General features: G+C 42.4%; 1 protein-coding gene across 5 annotated transcripts in view; it reads right to left on the bottom strand.

Annotated features, from left to right (window-relative positions):
* CTNND2 (catenin delta 2) overlaps positions 1-22105 on the bottom strand; it is a 1187410-nt gene that overhangs the window by 493586 nt on the left and 671719 nt on the right. For all 5 annotated transcript variants that reach the window (XM_073332333.1, XM_073332332.1, XM_073332334.1 and 2 more), the window contains one exon: positions 3299-3471. In XM_073332333.1, the coding sequence (XP_073188434.1) occupies positions 3299-3471 (173 nt within the window). The remainder of the gene's footprint in view (positions 1-3298; positions 3472-22105) is intronic.

The raw sequence follows: 22105 nt of genomic DNA, 5'->3' as shown, positions 1-22105 counted from the left end.
TTTAGGGGGGATTGTGGCATTGCCACCCTCATTTCTGCACTGCGTTCAGAGCTAAGCTGCTGGAGAGCAGCAGCTGTTGGCCAGGCATCCCGCTCTGAAAGCTGCGCCCTTCCAGCAGCAGAGCAGAAGGTTAGCATTACCATACCATGCCACCCTTAGTTCTGCACTGCTACCTTCAGAGCTGGGCGGACGGAGCGCAATGGCTGCTGACTGAGGGCCCAGCCCTGCAGGCAGCAGTGCAGAAGTAAGGATGGCAATATTGTACCATGGCATCCTTACTTCTGCACTGCTGCTGATGGCAGCTCTGCCTTTAGAGCTGGGCTCTTGGCCAACAGCCACCGCTCTCCAGCTACCCAGCTCTGATGGCAGCAACGCCACCTGCAGCAGTGAAAAAGGAAGGGTAGCAGTACCGCAACCCCCCACCACCCCACAATAACTCTACAACCCCCTCACAACTCCTTTTCGGGTCAGGATCCCAAAATTACAACACTGTGAAATTTCAGATTTAAATAGCTGAAATCATGGAATTCACTATTTTTAAAATTCTATGAAAGTGAAATTGACCAAAATGGACTGTGAATTTGGTAGGGCCCTAATAATATCATTATAAATATAATAAAACAATCCATGTTTTCTAACCTTAAAGGGATCTCTCTCTCTCTCTCTCCCTCCATCCTCCATTTTTATTCATTTCTTTAAAAAAACAACCCTAGTACTCTTTTTTTTAAAAAAAACACTTTTCCTTTCATGTCTCAGTTACTAGGAGGGAAAAGATGGTCCAGTGGCTAGGACACTACCTTAGGACATGGGAGACCTGGTCTCAACTCCCCACTCTACCATGGACTTCTTATCTGACCTTGGGCAAGTCCCACAGATTCTCTGTGCCTCAGTTCCCATCTGTAAAATGGGGATAATAATTCTTCACTATCTCACAGGGGTGTTATGAGGACAAATACAATAAGGATTATGAAGCACTCGCAGATACACTGAGGAGAAACACTATATCAGGTTGTTATTATTATTACTGCTTTATTTTACTAACATTCTTTTTTCCTGCTTCTACTTGTAAAGGGGAGAGGGAACACAGTTTTTTATTTTTCCTCAATCTCTCCCCTCATTTCTTTTTCTCTTCAGCTCCAGATATCATCTTTCAAGTTCCTCTGACCATCCCCTTTCCAGGGGACCGTCATCCCATGACTCCCCCATTAATCTCTCCCCCAACTATTGAATTCAGTCCAATTCAAGCCTATTTCTCCTCTCACAACTCAAGTCTGTCTACATTCCCTTGCTCATTGCTGAAGCCATGTTCTAGGGACCAGTCCTCTCCTCTGTAGTCATGTTTCAGGAATCAACTCACCCTGAAAGGTGGTAGATACAGCCTTCAGGGATCCCTTAAATTCCTGCAAGTACCCACCTGGGCTGCATGTGGGTCTGATTGCCTTTCAGGTATTTTGGGGGGCTATCCCTGTTCACCTCCTGGCTCCAATGCAGCAGGAGGGCAGGGATGCCCCCTAGGGAACTATAGAGAGGCTGTTATGTGTCAAGACAGCCTTAATTCCCTGAAGCTATATTGATTCAGCTTGAGCCCTGGGTAGAATACTAAACATGTAACAATTTTTAGCTGACTGTGCTTTATTTCATTTTTCAGATTTGAGAATAGTGAGACTTTTTTATTCACACTACTGAGAGAACTGAATAATGTATGTATGTCTGTATCACATACCTGTGCAGTGTCTACCTACCACCTACTGCTTTCTCTCTGGGCTTTGTAAGTTCAACATAGAACTCTGAAGAAGAAGTGAACTATGACATACAAAAATACCCTACCACCACACTAACATGGATAACTGAAGTTAATCCTTTCAAAAATTGCTTTGGAAAGCTGTTGTCTAGGAGGCTAAATGAAGAGTAAAGGTGTAGGATGCAGATGCTTTATATGACCGAGTTTTTCTGTACCATTTGCAAGAATTCCAGATGGATCAAATTATCTTTGAGTAGTAGCTATTTAAGTAGATATTAAATATTTGCATGTCGCTTGCCTCAGTGCCATTCCTGGAGTTTCTCTTTTGTTTCCTTCCTAGATATCTGCGGTTGTGAAGTAGGGCAGGTTGAATCAAACTAAACTGTCCAATAAAACTAAAATTGAACCAAACCCCATTTTAAAATGTTGTTTATCTCATCTTTGTGCCCTCTGCTGCTGGCAAAAACCAAGATGTACAGAAGCATGGATATCATGTGAGAAAAAAAAAACTGTTTTGGTGGCATTTCTGATCCAGATGAAATTGGAAATCTCATAAGAAATCTTGTTGTTCTGAAATTTCTACCCCAGTGTATGGATGGAAGAGGTTCAGATAAAGCTGTAAAACTTTTGGAAGTTTTTTATGTAAACTGAAGCTAAACTGACATAGGAAGGGGGGTGGAGCCGTGAAGATCACGAAATGGGGGAATGGTATAAGTGTCAGAGCAGAACCGGTTGCAGAAAATCACTCAAACAAGAGAGCTGTCATGGGAAGGGATATTCAGAGAGTGTGGATGAGTATCTGAACTTGTGGATGCCTACCTGAACTGAATTTCTAAACCTTTAAAATAGGTTGATCATTTACCTGCTAAATTATTTGTGTATCTTCACATACATAAAACAATGGCAGTGTGCGGGGAAGTAGGTCCAGCTACACCTGTGAGGATCAATTCACATGGAATTAAGCCACTGTACCACGCAATAAATTAGACCTCTGTATTAGATTCTGCATCGTTTTCTAACTTTTGACTTATACTTCACCCTATTTCAGTTTTGATTGCTTTGCACTGACAGCTATCACAAGTGACAGATAACAACGGTACTGCAACAAGGCTGCAATTTAGCTGTACAACCACGATTTTACTGACCATTTGTCCAGAACCATATGTTAGTTCAGTGATATTTAAAGAAGGAAAAACACATAAAATAATAATAATACAATGGCACATTTGAAAAATCAAACATTAACACCACCCAAAATTTTCAAACCGGAATGCCTAAAAATTAGTCACCTAAATCCTCATGTAAGTACATAAATAAAAGCGGCTTGCAATGTTTTCTTTAACTCAACATCATTTTGTTACTGCATTATGTCCAGCAGCTTTAAATTTACAAAATAAAGGATGTGACTTTACTACATTCTGCTATGGGAATAGTACACAGCAAGAAAAAGGGCTCATTAGGATTTGTTGAGACACTAAGCATAGAATAAACTTATTTTCTCAGAGCACCCTTGAACAGTGTGTGTTGTAAAAGATCTATGCTGCTCCTCAAACATACCTGGCTGTAGCTCTGAATGGCAGCTCTGGCTTGACTGCTGCGGGATGGGAGCTGTGATGTTGCTGTTTCACCCAGGGCAAGGGTCTGGTTGCTATGGTAGCTCGCTGAATACTGGAAAGACCCTTCAGGTTTGGAATTGAGCTGAAGTGCACTCTGGGATAGAAGGCTGGGCCCTGTGGTGAAAGTAATTTTGAGCAGTCAGTGACAGTCTCAGTGAAAGAGAAAGAGCATGTATTATTTATCAAGAGTTGCTAGGAATTATCAAATGAATGGTTCCAGTTTTTCACATTTTGACTTTTCAGAACTAAAATCAGGTCAGATAATTTAAAGTGGCACATTATCACTTAAACATCATTATTTCGGCATTTGCAAAAAGTAAACAACATTGTTTCAAAAAACAAGTTGCCTTATTCTGCTAAACAAATTAACAGGACTAAGCAAAACAGATAGTAGTATTTGATAAAAGAGTCCTGATTTTTCCTGATTCCATATAAAGTATTCTATGTTTAAAATAGGTTTTCAAGGTTTTGTTTTATAAACACTTTGTTTAGTTCCCATAATTAAATCCAGTCATTCAGTAGAGAAGATGCTGAAAAGTCCTCCTCCTGGAACCCCAGCACATTAAATCTATTGATCACTGACAATTTGTAGTATATATGTTGTGATGTAATACTTTGGTGCCTGTACGGAAGAAAGACTTTAAAATATTAATAGCTCCTCTCATCATGTAGGACTCACCCTGTTCCCAGTGAATCTCCAATGACTAGTTTGTCAGCTTATCTTATCTTTTCTATCAGCGTAATGCACAGTAGGAGAAGGAAGTAAAGATAGTGTGCTTAAATTGGTACTGCCAAAGTGAAAGGTATTTAGAGTGATGTGGAAATGAGCAGTACTACTTCCCCTAATAATTTAGCTGTTCTGTGAAACTAAAACATACTTTCAAAAGGCATTAGGTTTATTTATAAATGATTTAGCACATTTTTATATATATGTATCTTGAAATTAAATCTCCTAATTTTAATACTTAGGAAAGGTGCATGACTGGGTAAAGTACAAGCAACAGCAATACAATCTTCCCTACACTGCCCTGCTGATGTGTGTCAACTTTGACCTTGAGGAACAATCTCACTCTGAGGGTGAGAAAATACTTCATTTTTTATCCCTGTTATACACAAAAAACTACATTCAAATAGTATTGTTGACAAGGCAAAGTCACACACTCAGGAGTTAGGAAATGCCAGAATTAAGGTCCCCTCCAATCTATCCCTATCCCACTCCTATCCCTATCCCACCCCTGACTCCTTGTCCTATTCCATTGTTCTTTCCTTCGATCACACACAGAGAACCTGAAGAGAGCTCCCTCTCCCAGCCAATGTTTGCAGGCCATCTCTTCCAGCTTCAGATCAAGTTTGGACCCCACAATGACTTCCCAATCATTATCCTCTTCTCCATCTTCTCCTTCTCCTCTTTCTCAAGCAAAGTTCTTTCTTCTTCCCTCCCCACATAAAGGTCCCCCCTTCTTTCTCTTTCCCTTCCAAGTTGTTATCCTTTTCTTCTCTCTCATTCCAAACAAAAATGCTCCTCTCCCCCCCAGCTCCCAAAACTCAAATAAAATACCCTCTCTCCATACACACCACATTTACTAGCTTGCTTTATGCTGCTGATGGCTCAACAGGCAGATGAAGGTAGGGGCAGAGGTGGCATTATTGGAAAAGTGAGAGGGGAGTTGGGATAATGAGTTCTCTGAAATGCTTCTGAAGGCAGGCTGGCTATACTGTCTGTCAATCTAGCATGTGAGAAGAGTTAGTTCAGTTTTCTAAGACTCAGGCTGCATTATCTGACTGATTACTTGACAATAGGCAGGTATTCTGTTAGCAGAAGATTATAACTATGTGGTTTGGAATACAGCAAGATGCAGTGGAAATTTTAAAATCTCATTCAGTAACACAATTGTATGCTCATATTATAAAAAATGAAAAACAGGAAACAGCTCTTTTCATCCATAGATCTCCAAGCACTTTACAAAGAAGGTAGTATCAGTGCCATTTTACAAATATGGAAACTGAAGCACTAGCCAATGGTCACCCAGCAGGCTGGTAGCAGCTTAGAACATGATATAGGACTTCTGAGTCCCAGTCTAGTGCTCTATGTGCCAGGACTACTACTTTACATTTCAGAGCAGAATTCATCCTGTAACTACTATTCAATAATACACTATTTGTTGGTCATTTTAATTACAAGATAATTACCATGTAATGACAGGTTACATCTCATCACAGGATAAATGCACAAGTGATTCAGTCTTCTAAACTGCACTGTACCTTATGGAGATAATTACTTTTGGCTCTACTAAGCCTTACACAATGGTCTACATAATAGTCTACAGAAGCATGTAAATAGTCAATCTCTACAAAGTATCTACATGCTTGTTTCATAGCTTATAATGTAAAGATTTCAATGAAATGTATGGTTCAGGTGAAAATATGTTTTTTTCTTCCTCTTTAAAATTTAAAGTCAGTTAGCTTATTAGGGCCATTTTGCTTACAACTTTATATTTACCTCACCGATTTGTAATAATCTCTCATGCAAAGATCAAAACACTATAATGTATTATACAATTCAAACTGGTCAGGTGATCTATTGAAATCTTGATTCATTTTGACAAAGGAAATGGCAAGACCACCCCCAATGTTATAGGATTCATATGTTTTTAAGAAAAGAGGCTGTAGCGAAGCTACAAAGTGCAAGAACATTCATTAAAAATTTGTCACGGATCTCTAACAGTTTACACATACTGGTTTTAAAAGAGCATTTAACCCACCTTCAGTCTAATATTTGACAGAAGAAAGAGGGATTAAATGAAGGAGGGAATAAATAAACAAGGGTTTACCATATCCCAGGTGAGTGCCCTAACCATTGCGATAAATGTTAAAAGGGAAGCAGTGGCAACTTCCCCTCCTCCTTCCCTCTCTAATTTACTTATTTGTTTATTTTGGCCTAAACGATTCAGTAGATTTATGTTAAGTTCACAAATAGTTTCAGGTTGACCCCAACTTCATTTTTCAGTGAATAAACTATTGGTCTGAAAAAAATTCACCCAGCTCTAATCCAAATTCATAAAATAACCTTACAGTTTCACCTACAGAATTAATTTACTGTGCCTCAAATCCCATCATAATAGGAACAAGCTCCATAATGTTAATATGGATTTGTGGGCTTTCAAATATTCAGCAGCAGACATGTAATACATATATTGATCAGACACTACTGCTCTTCCCTGATAGGTTTATCCAGTTGGTTTCAGTAGGTGAAGTGATCTAGGGTCGGAGGCCTTTAGGCTTGATTCCCCATTGCTTTGCATCTTGTTTTGCATTCACATCTGTGCAAAGTGGCTGTAAAATACTAATAAATTGGACTGGTCATATTTGAGTCCCACTTTGCACAAGTCTAAATCACTACTCAAGCTGTAAGACTGTGGAGAATCTCAGTGATTCCACGCTACAAAACTCTACAGTGTTTGTAGAGTGGTCAAATTCTATGTGGATATTTGGGTGTATGTGGGTGAGTAGGGACAGGAGGTCTCAGACCAAAAGAGGAGGGTAATTAATAAGTACGGAGATGTTTCATAATTGTCCTTTGTAGGGGAGTTTCTACAGCCTTTTGTGATTTTAGAGTGGAACAGGGAGTTGTTTGAGGTCTATACATAAAGGGTGAGATGTGAAAATACGGTGATCTTTTGCCTACAGAAAGATGGTGGAAGTCCATGACTTTAGATTGTACATGAAAAGTAAAATGAAAGATGGTGATCTAAGCTGGCTCCAAAAAGGAAAATTAATTGAAGGAGGTGTTGCTTACTATATGTTACAGTAGACATTTTAAAAGTTAGCATTCATTGAAGTTTCTATGTAGGTGCTATCAGATATCACACTTCTTCCTTATTTTTAAGCATAGGTAAAACCAGTTGTACAGTGACCACCACTAGAAAGTCAACATTTGCCAACATAAGCCCAACAGTGGGAGTGTGTGACTGTCATCGTGCAGTGAGGAAGTGCACTCAGTGAGCTCCCATGCTCCCCTTTCCTAATTAGCAGCAACATTGGTAGCAGAGCCCCAGCTAGACCCCATACCCTACCTGGGGGAGCCCAAAAGAGCAGAGGCCATTTGATAAGAAGGCAGAGGGGGTAGAAGGTGAAATGATGAGACTAAACTGAGCTCCCTTCACCCCACACCAGTGAAGGCTGGTAGTATTAAAGCAATGACTGAGGGTTCCTTGTGACTCACTAGCTGTGTATACAGAGTGAAAGGTGGTGGCTTCACACACACCCCTGCCGGCACCCCCCCACACAAATTCACTGATCACCCAGTAGCAGAAGACAAGCTCTCCTTATTTACCAGGAAGCTGAGAAGTGCAGCAAATGGGCAGCCCATCCCCCCCACCCCCAGGATCAGAGGATTATAAAGAGTGGCAAAGCTGTGGGTTGAAGGTGTATGTGTTGGGCGGGAGAATCCATATTCTACCCCTTTTCCTTCCCAAAAGCACTGTAAACGAAGCATCAGGAGACAAGCTTTCTTCTTTTGTCAGGAAGCTGAGAAGAGGCATGAATAGGTGGCCCATCCTCCCTCTCACTTCCCAGACAATTGCAAGGGACAGTGGTACTTTGGCTGAGGGCTGCTCCATCCCTTTATTTCTCCTGCAGAGGAAAAGGGCTAAATTTACAGAAGTCTGCAAGCACTCCATAGGAAAGCAACTTTAATTTCCTCAGACATTCTCAGAAACCCATAGAATACATCAGATGGGTCAAACCCATGCTACGAGAAAGCCTCAGTGCCAGAATCAAATACAATAGACCAGGGGAAGGCAAACTACAGCATGTGGGCTGGATCCAGCCTGTCAGGGCTTTCAAGCTGGCCCGTGGGATTGCCAGCCCCATGGCACAGCAGGGCTAAGGCAGGCTCCCTGCCTGCTCTGGCCCCACACGGCTCCTGGAAGCAGCTGGCACCATGTCCCTGCGGTCCCTGGGGAAGGGGGACAGAGGACTCCGTGCACTACCCTCGCCTGCAGGCACCCACCCCCCCGCAGCTCCCATTGACTGGGAAAGGGAACCGCGGCCAATGGGAGCTTTGGGGGTGGTACCCACAGGCGAGGGCAGCATGCCCCAGCCCACCCCCAGGTGCCACTGCCAGACATTGTGGCCACTTCTGGGAGTGGCGCGGGGCTAGGGCAGGCACGTAGCCTGCCTTAGTTGTGCTGCCACCCCGGAGCCACTCGAGGTAAGCAGCACCAGGCCGGAGACCGCACCCTGAACCTTGAGCCCCCTGCCACACCCTCCTGCACCCCAACCCCGTGCCCTGAGCCCCCAACCCTATACCATAAGCCTCCTGCCGCACCCCACACCCCTGCTGCACACCAATCCCCTGCCCTGAGCCCCCTCCTGAACCCTGCAGCACTCCAACTCCTTGCCCTGAGCCCCTTCCTGCACACCGCACACCCTCCCACACTCCGCAATCCCTCCCACACCCCAACCCCCTACCCCAGTCCTACATTCATGGCCCTGCATACAATTTCCCCACCCAGATGTGGCTCTTGGGCCAAAAAGTTTTCCCACCCCTGCCATAAAAACTCATTTTACCTGGTGAAAAATGAACTCCACTAAAACCTAGGAAAAGTAAAGATCGTATTAGTCTGGTTTGAGGGAGGACATGTAAACACAACAGGATTTATAAGCACTCTGTGAAAATGTGGCATATGTGCTATTTACTGAATGGTATTCCTAAAATTCTTAGGGAATTGCTTTGAAAAATAATTTTTTTTCTGAATCAAAATCTGCTTTCAAAACAATGGGTCTTTTTCTCCCCAAAAGATGCTTTTGGAAAGGTTTGGCGTGGAGCTGTGTGAACACTTCCAAGTATGATTCACAAGGCATTCATGAATTTGTGTATGAGAACTGGTATTTGAATTCCCAATGTGTCACATTGTGGCCAAAAATGTTAATTCATGTTATACTATGTCACACTCAATATTTCAACTAACGATTTCCATAGAACCTGAAGACGAAGCTTTGAGAGATGTTAAGTTTTGTACTTTTAACTAGAAACCTCACATTTACTTATTAATTCTGATCACATTGAGTCAATTAAGCCTTGCTGTGACTCCAGGGAAACCAGCAATGAAGTTAATCCATTATGTTTAATATATCTTAGAATTCATTTTGGGGATAAATCACAAGAATGAAATTCAGGAAAACTAGTTGTCTTTCTGGTTCTGCCATTAACTATGTGAAATATATGCCTCTTTAATCCTCTGTGCCTCCATTTTCCCATCTGTAAAATGGAATAATGACAAAGGACTTTGGAATCTAAGAAGACAAGCATTATATAAGTGATAAGTATTTTCTCCCCAGTAAATTTAGTGATATCAAGTCATCATATTTATATTAACAGAACCAGATCAAAATCAGACCTTCTCCAGACAACACTCAGTACCCCTTTTTCTACGACGAATAAAATGGCCTAACAAACCAAACAAACAATCAAAACAAAGCTCTCATAGAATATCTGTATTGTAGGAACCACTCAGTAAGAACAAAATTTATATGCAAAGAAGCATGATTTACATGCAAAGAAGCATCAGAGATATTATGGAAAAGTGATAAAGAAATTAAGCAATATGTTTATACAATTTCATCTAAAAAAATGGAATCAGGTATTGTGATCAAACCCAAGATAGTATCACTTAACAGTTACTTGGGGAGGCATTTATACATTCATTGCCTTGTTCATTAATAAAGTTTGTGGACCTTTGAGATCCGTGGATGGAAGATAGTACGGAAGTACAGTGTACTCATGATTATTATTGGTCAAGTCTGATGTTTAACCATCTTAGATGGCACCCAACACTTGTAAAATTGAGATTTGCAATATCATGTCAAAATACAATAGCCTATTTTCAGTCTGGGGGGACCCAGGGGCAGTTTGAATTAAACAGAAATTCTTAACATTGGAATTCATAGAACTTTGGTTTACCTGTGTTATTTTCAAACCTCTTTGCTTAAGCTCCTTCACTTTGTTGCTTTGCCATTCAGTCTCTGTTCAAAAGTGATGATTCTTGGGAGTAACAGTCTAGGAATACAGTAGTCTGTGGCCACAACTACTCTATGGGGACTACAGTGGCATGGCTAGGGTGTCATATCTATGCTGGCATAACCATGTAGTGTAGGCACAGCCTAAACTGACAAATGGTTTTTTTCCCCATCAGTGTCAGAACACCATCTCCCTGAGTGATGGCAGCTAGGGCGACAGAAGCATTCTTCCATTGACCTAGCTGTGGCTACACCAGGGCTCAGGTCAGTAAAACTACAGCATTCAGGGGTGTGAATTTTTCACACTACCAAGCACTGTAGCTATGTCTCAAGTTGCAGTGGGGGAGGTTTAGATTGGATATTAGGAAAAACTTTTTCACTAAGAGGGTGGTGAAACACTGGAATGCGTTACCTAGGGAGGTGGTAGAATCTCCTTCCTTAGAGGTTTTTAAGGTCAGGCTTGACAAAGCCCTGGCTGGGATGATTTAACTGGGAATTGGTCCTGCTTTGAGCAGGGGGTTGGACTAGATGACCTTCTGGGGTCCCTTCCAACCCTGATATTCTATGATTCTATGATTCTATGTCAACCTAAATTTTAAGTGTAGGCCAGGCCTGTGTCTGCCCCCATGCATCTTCTCCCCAACTACAGAATATGGCCGGCTTGGAGTTCCTCCTCCCTCTATCACTCAAACTGTGATACCCCTCAAACCCCAGAGATACAAAGAAAGAACAAGAGACAGCACGATAAGTGTTTATTGCTAGGGGTATGTGGCCTTTGAAATACAGAGGAGCAACTTCTAGGTGCAGTATTGGCTCCAGTACGGTGCTCTGTGCGCTGCCCTCGCCTGCAGGCACTCCGCCCCGCAGCTCCCATAGGCTGGGAACGGGGAACCGTGGCTAATGGGCGCTTTGGGGGTGGAACCCACAGGTGAGGGCAGCACGCGGCGGAGCCGCCTGCCCCAGCCCACCCCCAGGAGCCACTGCTGGACATGCTGGCTGGCAGGGAGCCTGCCTTAGCCCTGCTGCGTGCTACTGCCACCCCGGAGCCGCTCAAGGTAAGTGGCGCCGGGCTGGAGCCCACACCCCAAACCCCTCCTGCATCCCGCACCCCAACCCCTTGCCTTGAGCCCCCGACACACCCCTCCTGCACCCCAACCCCCTGCCCTGAGCCCCATGCCACACTCTGCACCCACTCCTGCACCCCAATCCCCTGCCCTGAGCTCCCTCCCACACCTGCACTCCCTCCCCCACCCCAACCCCCTGCCCCAGCCCTACATTCATGGCCCTGCATACAGTTTCCCCACCCAGATGTGGCCCTCGGGTCAAAAAGTTTGCCCACCCCTGCAATAGACCAAGGAGTATGAAATCATCAGATTCAAACTAAGTATATCTCAGTTGAGGGCTCATTAAATACAAAGGCAGGGAAATTGGACTGACTTGTGGATGTAAAAATACAATAGTTATGTGTTGTACTAAAAATACTGCCTCAGTAGAAGAAATTTATAGAATGATTTTATGCTAAATTTATTAGGAATGTTGTTAAGTAACAGTTTTCAAAAAAAGAAAAGGAGTACTTGTGGCACCTTAGAGACTAACCAATTTATTTGAGCATGAGCTTTCGTGAGCTACAGCTCACTTCATCGGATGCACCTTAGTCTCTAAGGCGCCACAAGTACTCCTTTTCTTTTTGCGAATACAGACTAACACAGCTGTTACTCTGAAACCAGTTTTCAAAAAGTAATGATACAGGCAGTTAATGTAGGAAACTCTGTACTTAACAGTAAGGATATCAGAAAGTATAGTACAAAGCATAGGGAGAAAATGAAACTTAGAATGTTTAAAATGACAGGTTTCAGAGTAACAGCCGTGTTAGTCTGTATTCGCAAAAAGAAAAGGAGTACTTGTGGCACCTTAGAGACTAACCAATTTATTTGAGCATAAGCTTTCATGAGCTACAGCTCACTTCATTGGATGCATACTGTGGAAACTGCAGAAGACATTATATACACAGAGACCATGAAACAATACCTCCTCCCATCCCACTCTCCTGCTGGTAATAGCTTATCTAAAGTGATCACTCTCCTTATAATGTGTATGATAATCAAGTTGGGCCATTTCCAGCACAAATCCAGGTTTTCTCACACACACCCCCCAAAACACACACACACAAACTCACTCTCCTGCTGGTAATAGCTCATCCAAACTGACCACTCTCCTTACAATGTGTATGATTATCAAGGTGGGCCATTTCCAGCATAAAATGTTTAAAATGTATAGTTTATGGTGTTGTATTATAATTGGGGACGATATTGAATATAATTGCAAGGAAGCAGATAAAGAAGTATGATACAGATACTGATGTTGAGGTGAGGGGTTGGATAGGGGAAGATGGGGAAGGCATTACATGGTAATGACAATACTGAATATTCCAATAAATGGAAAAAAAGGATCGGGACAAGCTGGTGCTCCTGGAATGCTGGGGAACTAAATCACCCAAGAAATCAAACAAAAAAAGATGCTATCTGTTTTCAAAAACAAAAAGATATTGGTGGCAGTGCTTCTGGAAACGTACCTGAAAACAAAAGAACCAATCAGATTTAAAAGGGAATCAGTATCTATGTATATGGAATATCTTTCAGCTCAGTAAGAGAAGGGTGCAAATAGTAATAAGTAAACAAGTATCATGGGAACCTGAAGAGATCAGAACAGATCCAGAGGACAGACAGGTTTTGCTACAGGGTGTGCAGAGAGTAAACTTATTACAATATGTAACATTTTATACCCTGAATGAAGAGAATACCACCTCCAATAATATTTTTGGAACGACTGCAACAGTCCAGGATTCATGGGTAATAGAGGCACGCAACTTTAACTGCTGGCTTAACCTCATGTCGGATACATAGGGCCCTTTGTTTTCAGGTTATTTTTTTTTTCCAGGAATGTATCAGTGTTTATTACTACAACAACAAAAACAGGTAAAAATCAGTGGAAAAAACTATTAATAATGTTTCTGGGTAGATACTGGGGTTTATTTTGGTGGATGGAAGGATGGGGGGAAAGTATTCAGTATTTGATGAATGGATTCAATGTGGTTTGCTACAGAACTGATACAGAACTCAAAACCAAATGCCACCTCTGAGTTTAAGAAAACAATATCTCTCTCTCATCTCCAAATAAACCTTTTCATTTGAATAAACAGTTTACTGTTGTAGAGAAGACTATTAGCCTATAAATATTTACATTTATATAATTGGGCCACACCATTGGGCATACACTCAACTTTATCCTTTGATCCTGTTTTTTTTAAACTTTTGAATACTTCCTTGTGTTCTGAAATGTATCCTGATACTGATTTTTGTTTTCTTCCCATTTTAGCATGAGATCTTTAAACCGTTATCTGCTAATAGCTTGCAATGTGTACGTGGTGGGCGTGAGATTCATCGGTAAGTTCTGAAGCACATGCACTTCAGAGCTTGCATGCATGCCTGTTTGTTTATTCTGTGTATCTTCTAGACTAATTCATAGCCTTACTTCAACAGGCAGCTTGGCATATACACCCAGACTACTGTGTTATTGTAATACATATATCTCATGAAAGTTCTTTTTTATATATTTGAATGATACAAAAGTAGGGGGGAAAACTGGAAAAAAATGAATAATACTTTTTGTAAAACCCAGGATTTTTTTTGGTAAAAATCAGTTTAAACTGAAAACAAAGGGGCTTATGGATATACCACCAGCTAGGCAAGAAGCTCCATCTAAAATGCTCAGATACAGAAATCAGCATATAAAGATCAGGACATGATGGGCTCCTACATTCTAAGGGTGGGGATACTTTACTTTTGTGTCTGAAATTGCCAAAACACATAACAAAAATAAGTCTATTCTAGTATCAATTAACTCCTTAATGTCAGAATGGAAATAATATATATCTTCTACCATGCACCAGTCTTCACGAAAATAAAGTCCAATTCAGGACTAAGAAAAATGTTTTTTTTGGGGGGAGAGAAAACTATATTGATAATTACATTATGGATGATGCCTTCCAGGATATAACCTTAGGTACTAGGTGTGAGGCCTTTGAAGTGGTAATAAAGAAACATATTATCTCATACAATAGCTATGGGTGGGGGGCAGATGTAGGCAAAAATAGGCAGATTTAAAGGGACAAATTTACAGTTTTCAGAAGCAAATATAACTTAACTAATAACACAGACAGACTCCAAGAGAGTAAGAATGACCTCACCACACATTAAGCGATGGGAGTCGTCTGATTTCTTGGAAAAGGTGCGTGCCTCTTTAAGGGTTAGAGAGCTAGGGAGTGACTTTCTGCTACAAGTATCAGCGGGGTAGCTGTGTTTATCTGTATCCACAAAAACAAGGAGTCCAGTGGCACCTTAAAGACTAATAGATTTATTGGGGCTTAAGCGTTCATGGGTAAAAAACGGCATCTGAAGAAGTGGGTTTTTTACCCACAAAAGCTTATGCCCAAATAAATCTGTTAATCTTTAAGGTGCCAACGGACTCCTCATTCTTTTTGCTACAGTGACAGACCAGGCCAGTGTGGAGATGCTGACCCATTCCCCTCTCCCCGTAGTGACCAGAAAAGTTGGGGGGACTATATAGGTCCATGCTGGTGCAGGAAAAGCCCTCTTTTATCTGTACCAGCAGCACCCACAGTCCCACCCATGGAAGTGGTGAAATACCAGGTTTTGTTGGGATCTGTTGTGGGCGTTGCACTAGTCACTCTTTTCTCAGGAGGCTCGGAAGGAATTTTTCCCTCACTGCCAGATTGGTAAAGATGAAGTGGTGTTTTTTTCACTTTCCCCACAGCAGGTTTAGAGGGGGGCTCAGTTGGGGCAAACATGAAATGGGAGTTAGGCTATGATGTCGCAACTCATTATGTAAATGTGGGGCAGATATCCAGTGCAAGTACTCCATAGTGAAGGGGCTACAAAAATCAGATGCAATGCATTGGTAAAGGAATTAAAGGAGGTATTCTTGAAAGGAGTGGAAACGAGGGGAAGGATTCCTATGACTGGTACCTCTTACAGCCACCTCCTAACCCTCTTCCGAAGGGGTGGTGGTGAGGTCGTACCAGCAGGTTGGTGAGGGACCAGGATGGGAAGCTGTCAAGGTTCCTTCCCCACTCTGAACTTTAGGGTACAGATGTGGGAACCTGCATGAAAGATGTCCTAAGCTTATTTTTACCAGCTTAGGTTAAAACTTCCCCAAGGTACACACTTTGCCTTGTTCTTAAACCCTATGCTGCCACCACCAAGCGTGTTAAACAAAGAACAGGGAAAGAGCCCACTTGGAGACATCTTCCCACACAAAATTTCCCCCGAAGCCCTACACCCCCTTTCCTGGAGAAGGCTTGATAAAAATCCTCACCAATTTGTACAGGTGAACACAGACCCAAACCCTTGGATCTTAAGAACAATGAAAAACAATCAGGTTCTTAAAAGAAAAAAATTTAATTAAAGAAAAAGTAAAAGAATCACCTCTGTAAAATTAGGACAGTAAATACCTTACAGGGTAATCAGATTTAAAACATAGAGAATCCCTTTAGGCAAAATCTTAAGTTACAAAAAGACACAAAAACAGGAATATACATTCCTTTTAGCAGAGCCTATTTTACAGCCATTAAACAAAAGGAAATTTAACGCATTTTTAGCTAGATTACTTACTAACTTTCAACAGGAGTTCTGAGCTGCGTTCCTGATCTGTTCCCGGCAAAACCATTACTCAGACAGACAGACCCTTTGCTCACCCGGCTCCAGCTTTGAAAGTGTCTTGTCTCCTCATTGGTCATTTTGGTCAGGTGCAAGGTTATCTTAGCTTCTTAACCCTTTACAGGTGAAAGGGTTTTGCCTCTGGCCAGAAGGGATTTTATAGCACTGTATACGGAAAGGTGGTCACCCTTCCCTTTATATTTATAAAAAGAAAAGGAGTACTTGTGGCACCTTAGAGACTAACCAATTTGTTTGAGCATAAGCTTTTGTGAGCTACAGCTCACTTATGCTTAAATAAATTGGTTAGTCTCTAAGGTGCCACAAGTACTCCTTTTCTTTTTGCAAATACAGACTAACACGGCTGTTACTCTGAAACCTTTATATTTATGACGCCCCGCAAATTACAGATAGGGTGAAACACTGGCTGTGATTTTTTTTTTGAGTTTTAGGAGAAAACAGAGTTAATAAGACACATGCACCTTTAAATATACTACCAAGTGTATAAAGACTAACAATATTTTTTACATTTTAAGGACGATTTTAACCAGTTGATTTTGGGAAAGTTTTACAGGAGAGTGCATTAGCCACTTTGTTAGAAGCTTTTGAGATGTGTTGTGTGTTGAAATTAAAATTTTGGAGAGCTAAACTTTACCGAATAAGGTTTTTGTTATTTTTTGTGGCGGTATGAAGCCACTGTAGCACAGCATGGGTGGTTTGCAGGTGGAAACGCTGTTTTTAAACGTATGGGCACAGCTTTTTTTTGAGCGTAGTGTGACGAAGTTCCTGCTCTACCTTGGTGGGTCTTGTGCTTATTGGCGGATTTTCTCACCTTGGAGGTTCAATGTGATCAATGGCTCCATATCTAGTTGGCAGCCGGTATCAAGTGGAGTGCCCCAAGGGTCGGTCCTGGGGCCAGTTTTGTTCAATATCTTCATAAATGATTTGGAGGATGGTGTGGATTGCACTCTCAGCAAGTTTGCGGATGATACTAAACTGGGAGGAGTGGTAGATACGCTGGAGGGGAGGGATAGGATACAGAAGGACCTAGACAAATTGAAGGATTGGGCCAAAAGAAATCTGATGAGGTTCAATAAGGATAAGTGCAGGGTCCTGCACTTAGGACGGAAGAACCCAATGCACAGCTACAGACTAGGGACCGAATGGCTAGGCAGCAGTTCTGCGGAAAAGGACCTAGGGGTGACAGTGGACGAGAAGCTGGATATGAGTCAGCAGTGTGCCCTTGTTGCCAAGAAGGCCAATGGCATTTTGGGATGTATAAGTAGGGGCATAGCGAGCAGATCGAGGGACGTGATCGTTCCCCTCTATTCGACATTGGTGAGGCCTCATCTGGAGTACTGTGTCCAGTTTTGGGCCCCACACTTCAAGAAGGATGTGGATAAATTGGAGAGAGTCCAGCGAAGGGCAACAAAAATGATTAGGGGTCTGGAACACATGAGTTATGAGGAGAGGCTGAGGGAGCTGGGATTGTTTAGCCTGCAGAAGAGAAGAATGAGGGGGGATTTGATAGCTGCTTTCAACTACCTGAGAGATGGTTCCAAAGAGGATGGCTCTAGACTGTTCTCAATGGTAGCAGATGACAGAACGAGGAGTAATGGTCTCAAGTTGCAGTGGGGGAGGTTTAGATTGGATATTAGGAAAAACTTTTTCACTAAGAGGGTGGTGAAACACTGGAATGCGTTACCTAGGGAGGTGGTAGAATCTCCTTCCTTAGAGGTTTTTAAGGTCAGGCTTGACAAAGCCCTGGCTGGGATGATTTAACTGGGAATTGGTCCTGCTTTGAGCAGGGGGTTGGACTAGATGACCTTCTGGGGTCCCTTCCAACCCCGATATTCTATGATTCACGGCAGCCCTCAGTTTGGCCATTTTTCTGAATTCACAGTCCAGGTCGACTCCTCCTGTGTCTGACCAGGAGTTGGGAGGATTTGGGGGGAACCTGGGCCCGCCCTCTACTCCGGGTTCCAGCCCAGGGCCCTGTGAAATGCAGCTGTCTAGAGTGCCTCTTGGAACAGCTGTGCGACAGCTACAACTCCCTGAGCTACTTCCCCATGGCCTCCTCCCAACACCTTCTTTATCCTCACCATAGGACCTTCCTCCTGGTGTCTGATAATGTTTGTACACCTCAGTCCTCCAACAGTCCGCGTTCTCACTCTCAGCTCCTAGTGCCTCTTGCTCCCAGCTCCTCACATGCACACCACAAACTGAAGTGAGCTCCTTTTTAAAACCCAGGTGCCCTGATTAGCCTGCCTTAATTGATTCCAGCAGCTTCTTGATTGGCTGCAGGTGTTTTAATCAGCCTGTTTTAATTGTCTCCAGAAGGTTCCTGATTGTTCTGGAAACTTCCCTGTTACCTTACCCACGGAAAAGGGACCTACTTAGCCTGGGGCTTATATATCTGTCTTCTATTACTCTCCTGAAGCCATCTGGTCCGACCCTGTCACAGTAGACAATGGCGTAACATTTTTTTTTTGGCTGATTGACCAATTGCCTTTTTTTTTTTTAGACAGCTTTTTGCTGAGAAACACGAGAGGATGGAACTTTTGATTTTTTTTTTTTGCATTAGGACTCCTTTACACCATGCTTGGACGCATCTGTGGTTAATAAGAACGGTTGTTAAAGTTTGGGGCCCTTACCACAGGGTTAGACATGAGCTGGTTAAAGGCATTTTGACACTTTTCACAGTTTACTGAATGGCATTTGGCTGTTTTTTTGTTTTTTTTTGGTTAGATCTGTCAAGTTAGGTGGGGCAGCGATTTGGCTGTATTGCTGTACAAATCACCTGTAATATTTGGCCAAACCTAAGAAGGATTGGACCTGGTTTTTTTTACTTTGGGACAGGCCACTTTTGGATAGGATTTACTTTGGCCTGTAGGGGGTTGATAGTCTTTTGACCCACCTGGTTTTTAAGGTAAGTTACTTTGTTTAGGTCTATTTGACACTTCTTAGCCTTAACAGTTAGTCCTGCCTCCCTTATGCACTCGAAGACTTTTTGTAAATATTTTAGGTGTTTTGCCCAGGAATCTGAAAATATGGCCACATCGTCAAGGTAGGCAACTGCATATATTTTTAATTTCACTCGGAGACCATTTACAACTTTTTGGAAGGTGGCGGGTGCATTTTGTAGCCCGAAAGGAAGCACATTAAATTTATACAGCCCGACGTGTGGTGAAGGCTGACCTTTTCTTGGCGGATTTATTTAGTGGTACCTGCCACTACCCCGTGGTTAAGTTTAAGGTAGAGATGAACTGGCCCGTTTCAGTTTTTTTAATAGTTTATTTGTGCTTGGCATTGGACAGTTGTCTGGGCGAGTTACAGCATTTAGCTTACTGTACTTTACACAAAAACATATTTTCCCATTTTGTTTGGGAACTAGAACCACTGGAGATGCCCATGGACTGCCAAAGGGGCAGATTACACCCATTTGTAGCATACCCTGGATTTTCCGTTTTATAGCAGTTTTAGCTTGGGGAGACATCCAGTAAGGTTGGGTTTTAATTGGGTGAGCATTACCTGTGTCAATGGAGTGGTATGCCCGTTCAGTCAGTACTGGGGTGGCTGAGAACATTGACACGTAGCTAGTGCACAGCTCCTTGATTTGCTGTTGCGGCATATGCCCAAGGGTTATGGAGAGGTTTATCTTTTTCATGCCACCATTACTTTTTTCTTTGTAGCAGACACCTTTAGGCCACTTAACGTTATTTGCTCCCTGGGCTGTAAACTGACAAACCTTTAATTTTTTGGAATAAAAGGGCTTTAGGGAATTAATGTGGTACACCTTACGCTTTTGGTTGAAGGTGGCGAATGCTATAATTAAGAGCTCCCAGGCACTCCTGGACCGTGAATGGCCCTTCCCACGATGCTTCCATTTTATGGGCCTGGAGCACTTTTAAGACCGTGACCTGGTCGCCTACTTTGAAGGATCGCTTTTTGGCATGTTTATTATACCAGGCTTTTTGCTCTTTTTGAGCATTCTGTAGGTTTTCTTTAGCAAGGGCTAAAGAGGTTTGGAGGGCGTTTTGTAGGTTGGTTACAAAGTTCAGAATGTTAGTTTCTGGAGAAGGTGTAAACCCCTCCCATTGCTGCTTTACCAGCTGTAATGGTCCCTTAACCTTATGGCCATATATAAGTTTAAATGCTGAAAACCCTAAACTGGGATGTGGTACAGCTTTGTAGGCAAACAGCAACTGCTGCAACACTAGGTCCCAATTATTGGAGTGCTTATTTATGAATTTACGTATTATGGCCCCGAAGTTCCATTAAACTTCTTTACCAGGCCATTTGTTTGATGGTGGTAAGGGGTGGCAACCAAGTGATTTACCCCATGAGCTTCCCAAAGGGTTTCCATAGTTCCTGCCAGGAAATTAGTTTTTGCATTTGTGAGGATGTCGGAGGGCCAACCTACCCTGGCAAAAATGTTTGTTAGTGCCTGGCACAGACTTTTAGCCCTGGTGTTGCTTAGAGCTACTGCTTCCGGCCATTGGGTGGCAAAATCCATGAAAGTCAGTATGTACTGCTTTTCTCTGGGTGTCTTTTTTTGGAAAAGGACCCAGAATATTCACAGCTACTTGCTGAAATGGAACCTCAATGATGGGGAGTGGCTGGAGATTTAACACTCACTCCTAATATCCAGGCATTCCAATTTTTTACAATGTGGTAGGCATGTCGGGTAAATGACACGTTTGGTTTCCACCTTAGGGCTCTGAACTGCCGACAGGAATGCTCGGGTATTAGCCCCATTTTGACTCTTGCCTGGGTTTTAAACAGTTCATACTTGTTTATGTGTTCCTTCGGCATTTTAGCCGCCACCTCAGCTAAGGGTCCACTGTGCTGCGGCCTCAGCTCTATCATGTACTGGTCTGTAGAGATGCTGTACCCAAGATAGGCCCTTTTGAAGTTTTTAAAGAAGGCCTTGGTATCATTGTCTGCCTTGTAGGTGGGGAACTTTTGGGGATGGGAAGCGGTACCTGGAGAAGGATTGCTCGGGTTTGTTGGTATATTCTGTTGAGCCTTTGCTTTCTTCATTTTCAGTGCAGGCTTCCACTTTTTTTTCTTTGCCTCCATTTCTTTTTCCTTTGCCTCCATAGCTCTCCTGTGAGCAGCCTCTTGGCCTTTTTTTTTTTGCCGCCTCAATTTCTTTGTCCTTTGCCTTCATAGGTCTCCTGTGGGCAGCCTCTAGGGCTTTTTTTGCCTCTTTTGCTGCCTTCAGTCTGGTTAACTCCAGTTTGTGTTATGCCTTGTTTTTTGTTATTTTAGCCTCTCTGTTTTTAACTAACTTTACACCCGAGAGTTAGAAAGAAAACCACAAAACAAACAAAAAAAAAAACTGGCTTGTAAAATTTTGCTGTGCTGTAATCTGATACCTATGGTTTTTGATAGCTATTCTCAGCCTACAGAAAAATTCTTTTTAAAAAAAACTAACACCTTTATCTCCATGCAAATAGACAGAAAAACCCTCTAACTGCTTTTAGCTAAAAAAAAAAACCAACCGCTTCAGGTCTGTGAAAAACTTGTGAATTTTCCTGCAGGAGGTTAACTACTGTGCCTTTAGGTAGAGAAAACTCCAGCTCAAAAAAGAAAGATCCCTTTTGTTATGCCTGCTGATCTGTCCTCCAGGCAGAGACAGAGAATTTACAAAACCTTTTAAAATCCTGCTGTGCTTGTGGTTCAAAGTGATCTCAAAATGATCCCCCCTCAAAAAAATCTCAAAATGATGTCAAAATGATCCCACCGCTCTGCCACCATGTCAAGGTTCCTTCCCCATCTAAACTTTAGGGTACAGATGTGGGGACCTGATAAAAGACCCCCTAAGCTTATTTTTACCAGCTTAGGTTAAAAACTTCCTCAAGGTACGAACTTTGCCTTGTTCTTAAACCCTATGCTGCCACCACCAAGCGTGAAACAAAAAACAGGGAAAAAGCCCACTTGGAAACGTCTTCTCCCAAAATATCTCCCAAGCCCTGCATGCCCTTTCTTGG

The sequence above is a fragment of the Lepidochelys kempii genome, chromosome 2 (genome assembly GCF_965140265.1).
Source record: "Lepidochelys kempii isolate rLepKem1 chromosome 2, rLepKem1.hap2, whole genome shotgun sequence".
Classification (NCBI taxonomy): domain Eukaryota; kingdom Metazoa; phylum Chordata; order Testudines; family Cheloniidae; genus Lepidochelys; species Lepidochelys kempii.
This window is presented reverse-complemented; position numbering and strand designations above follow the sequence as displayed.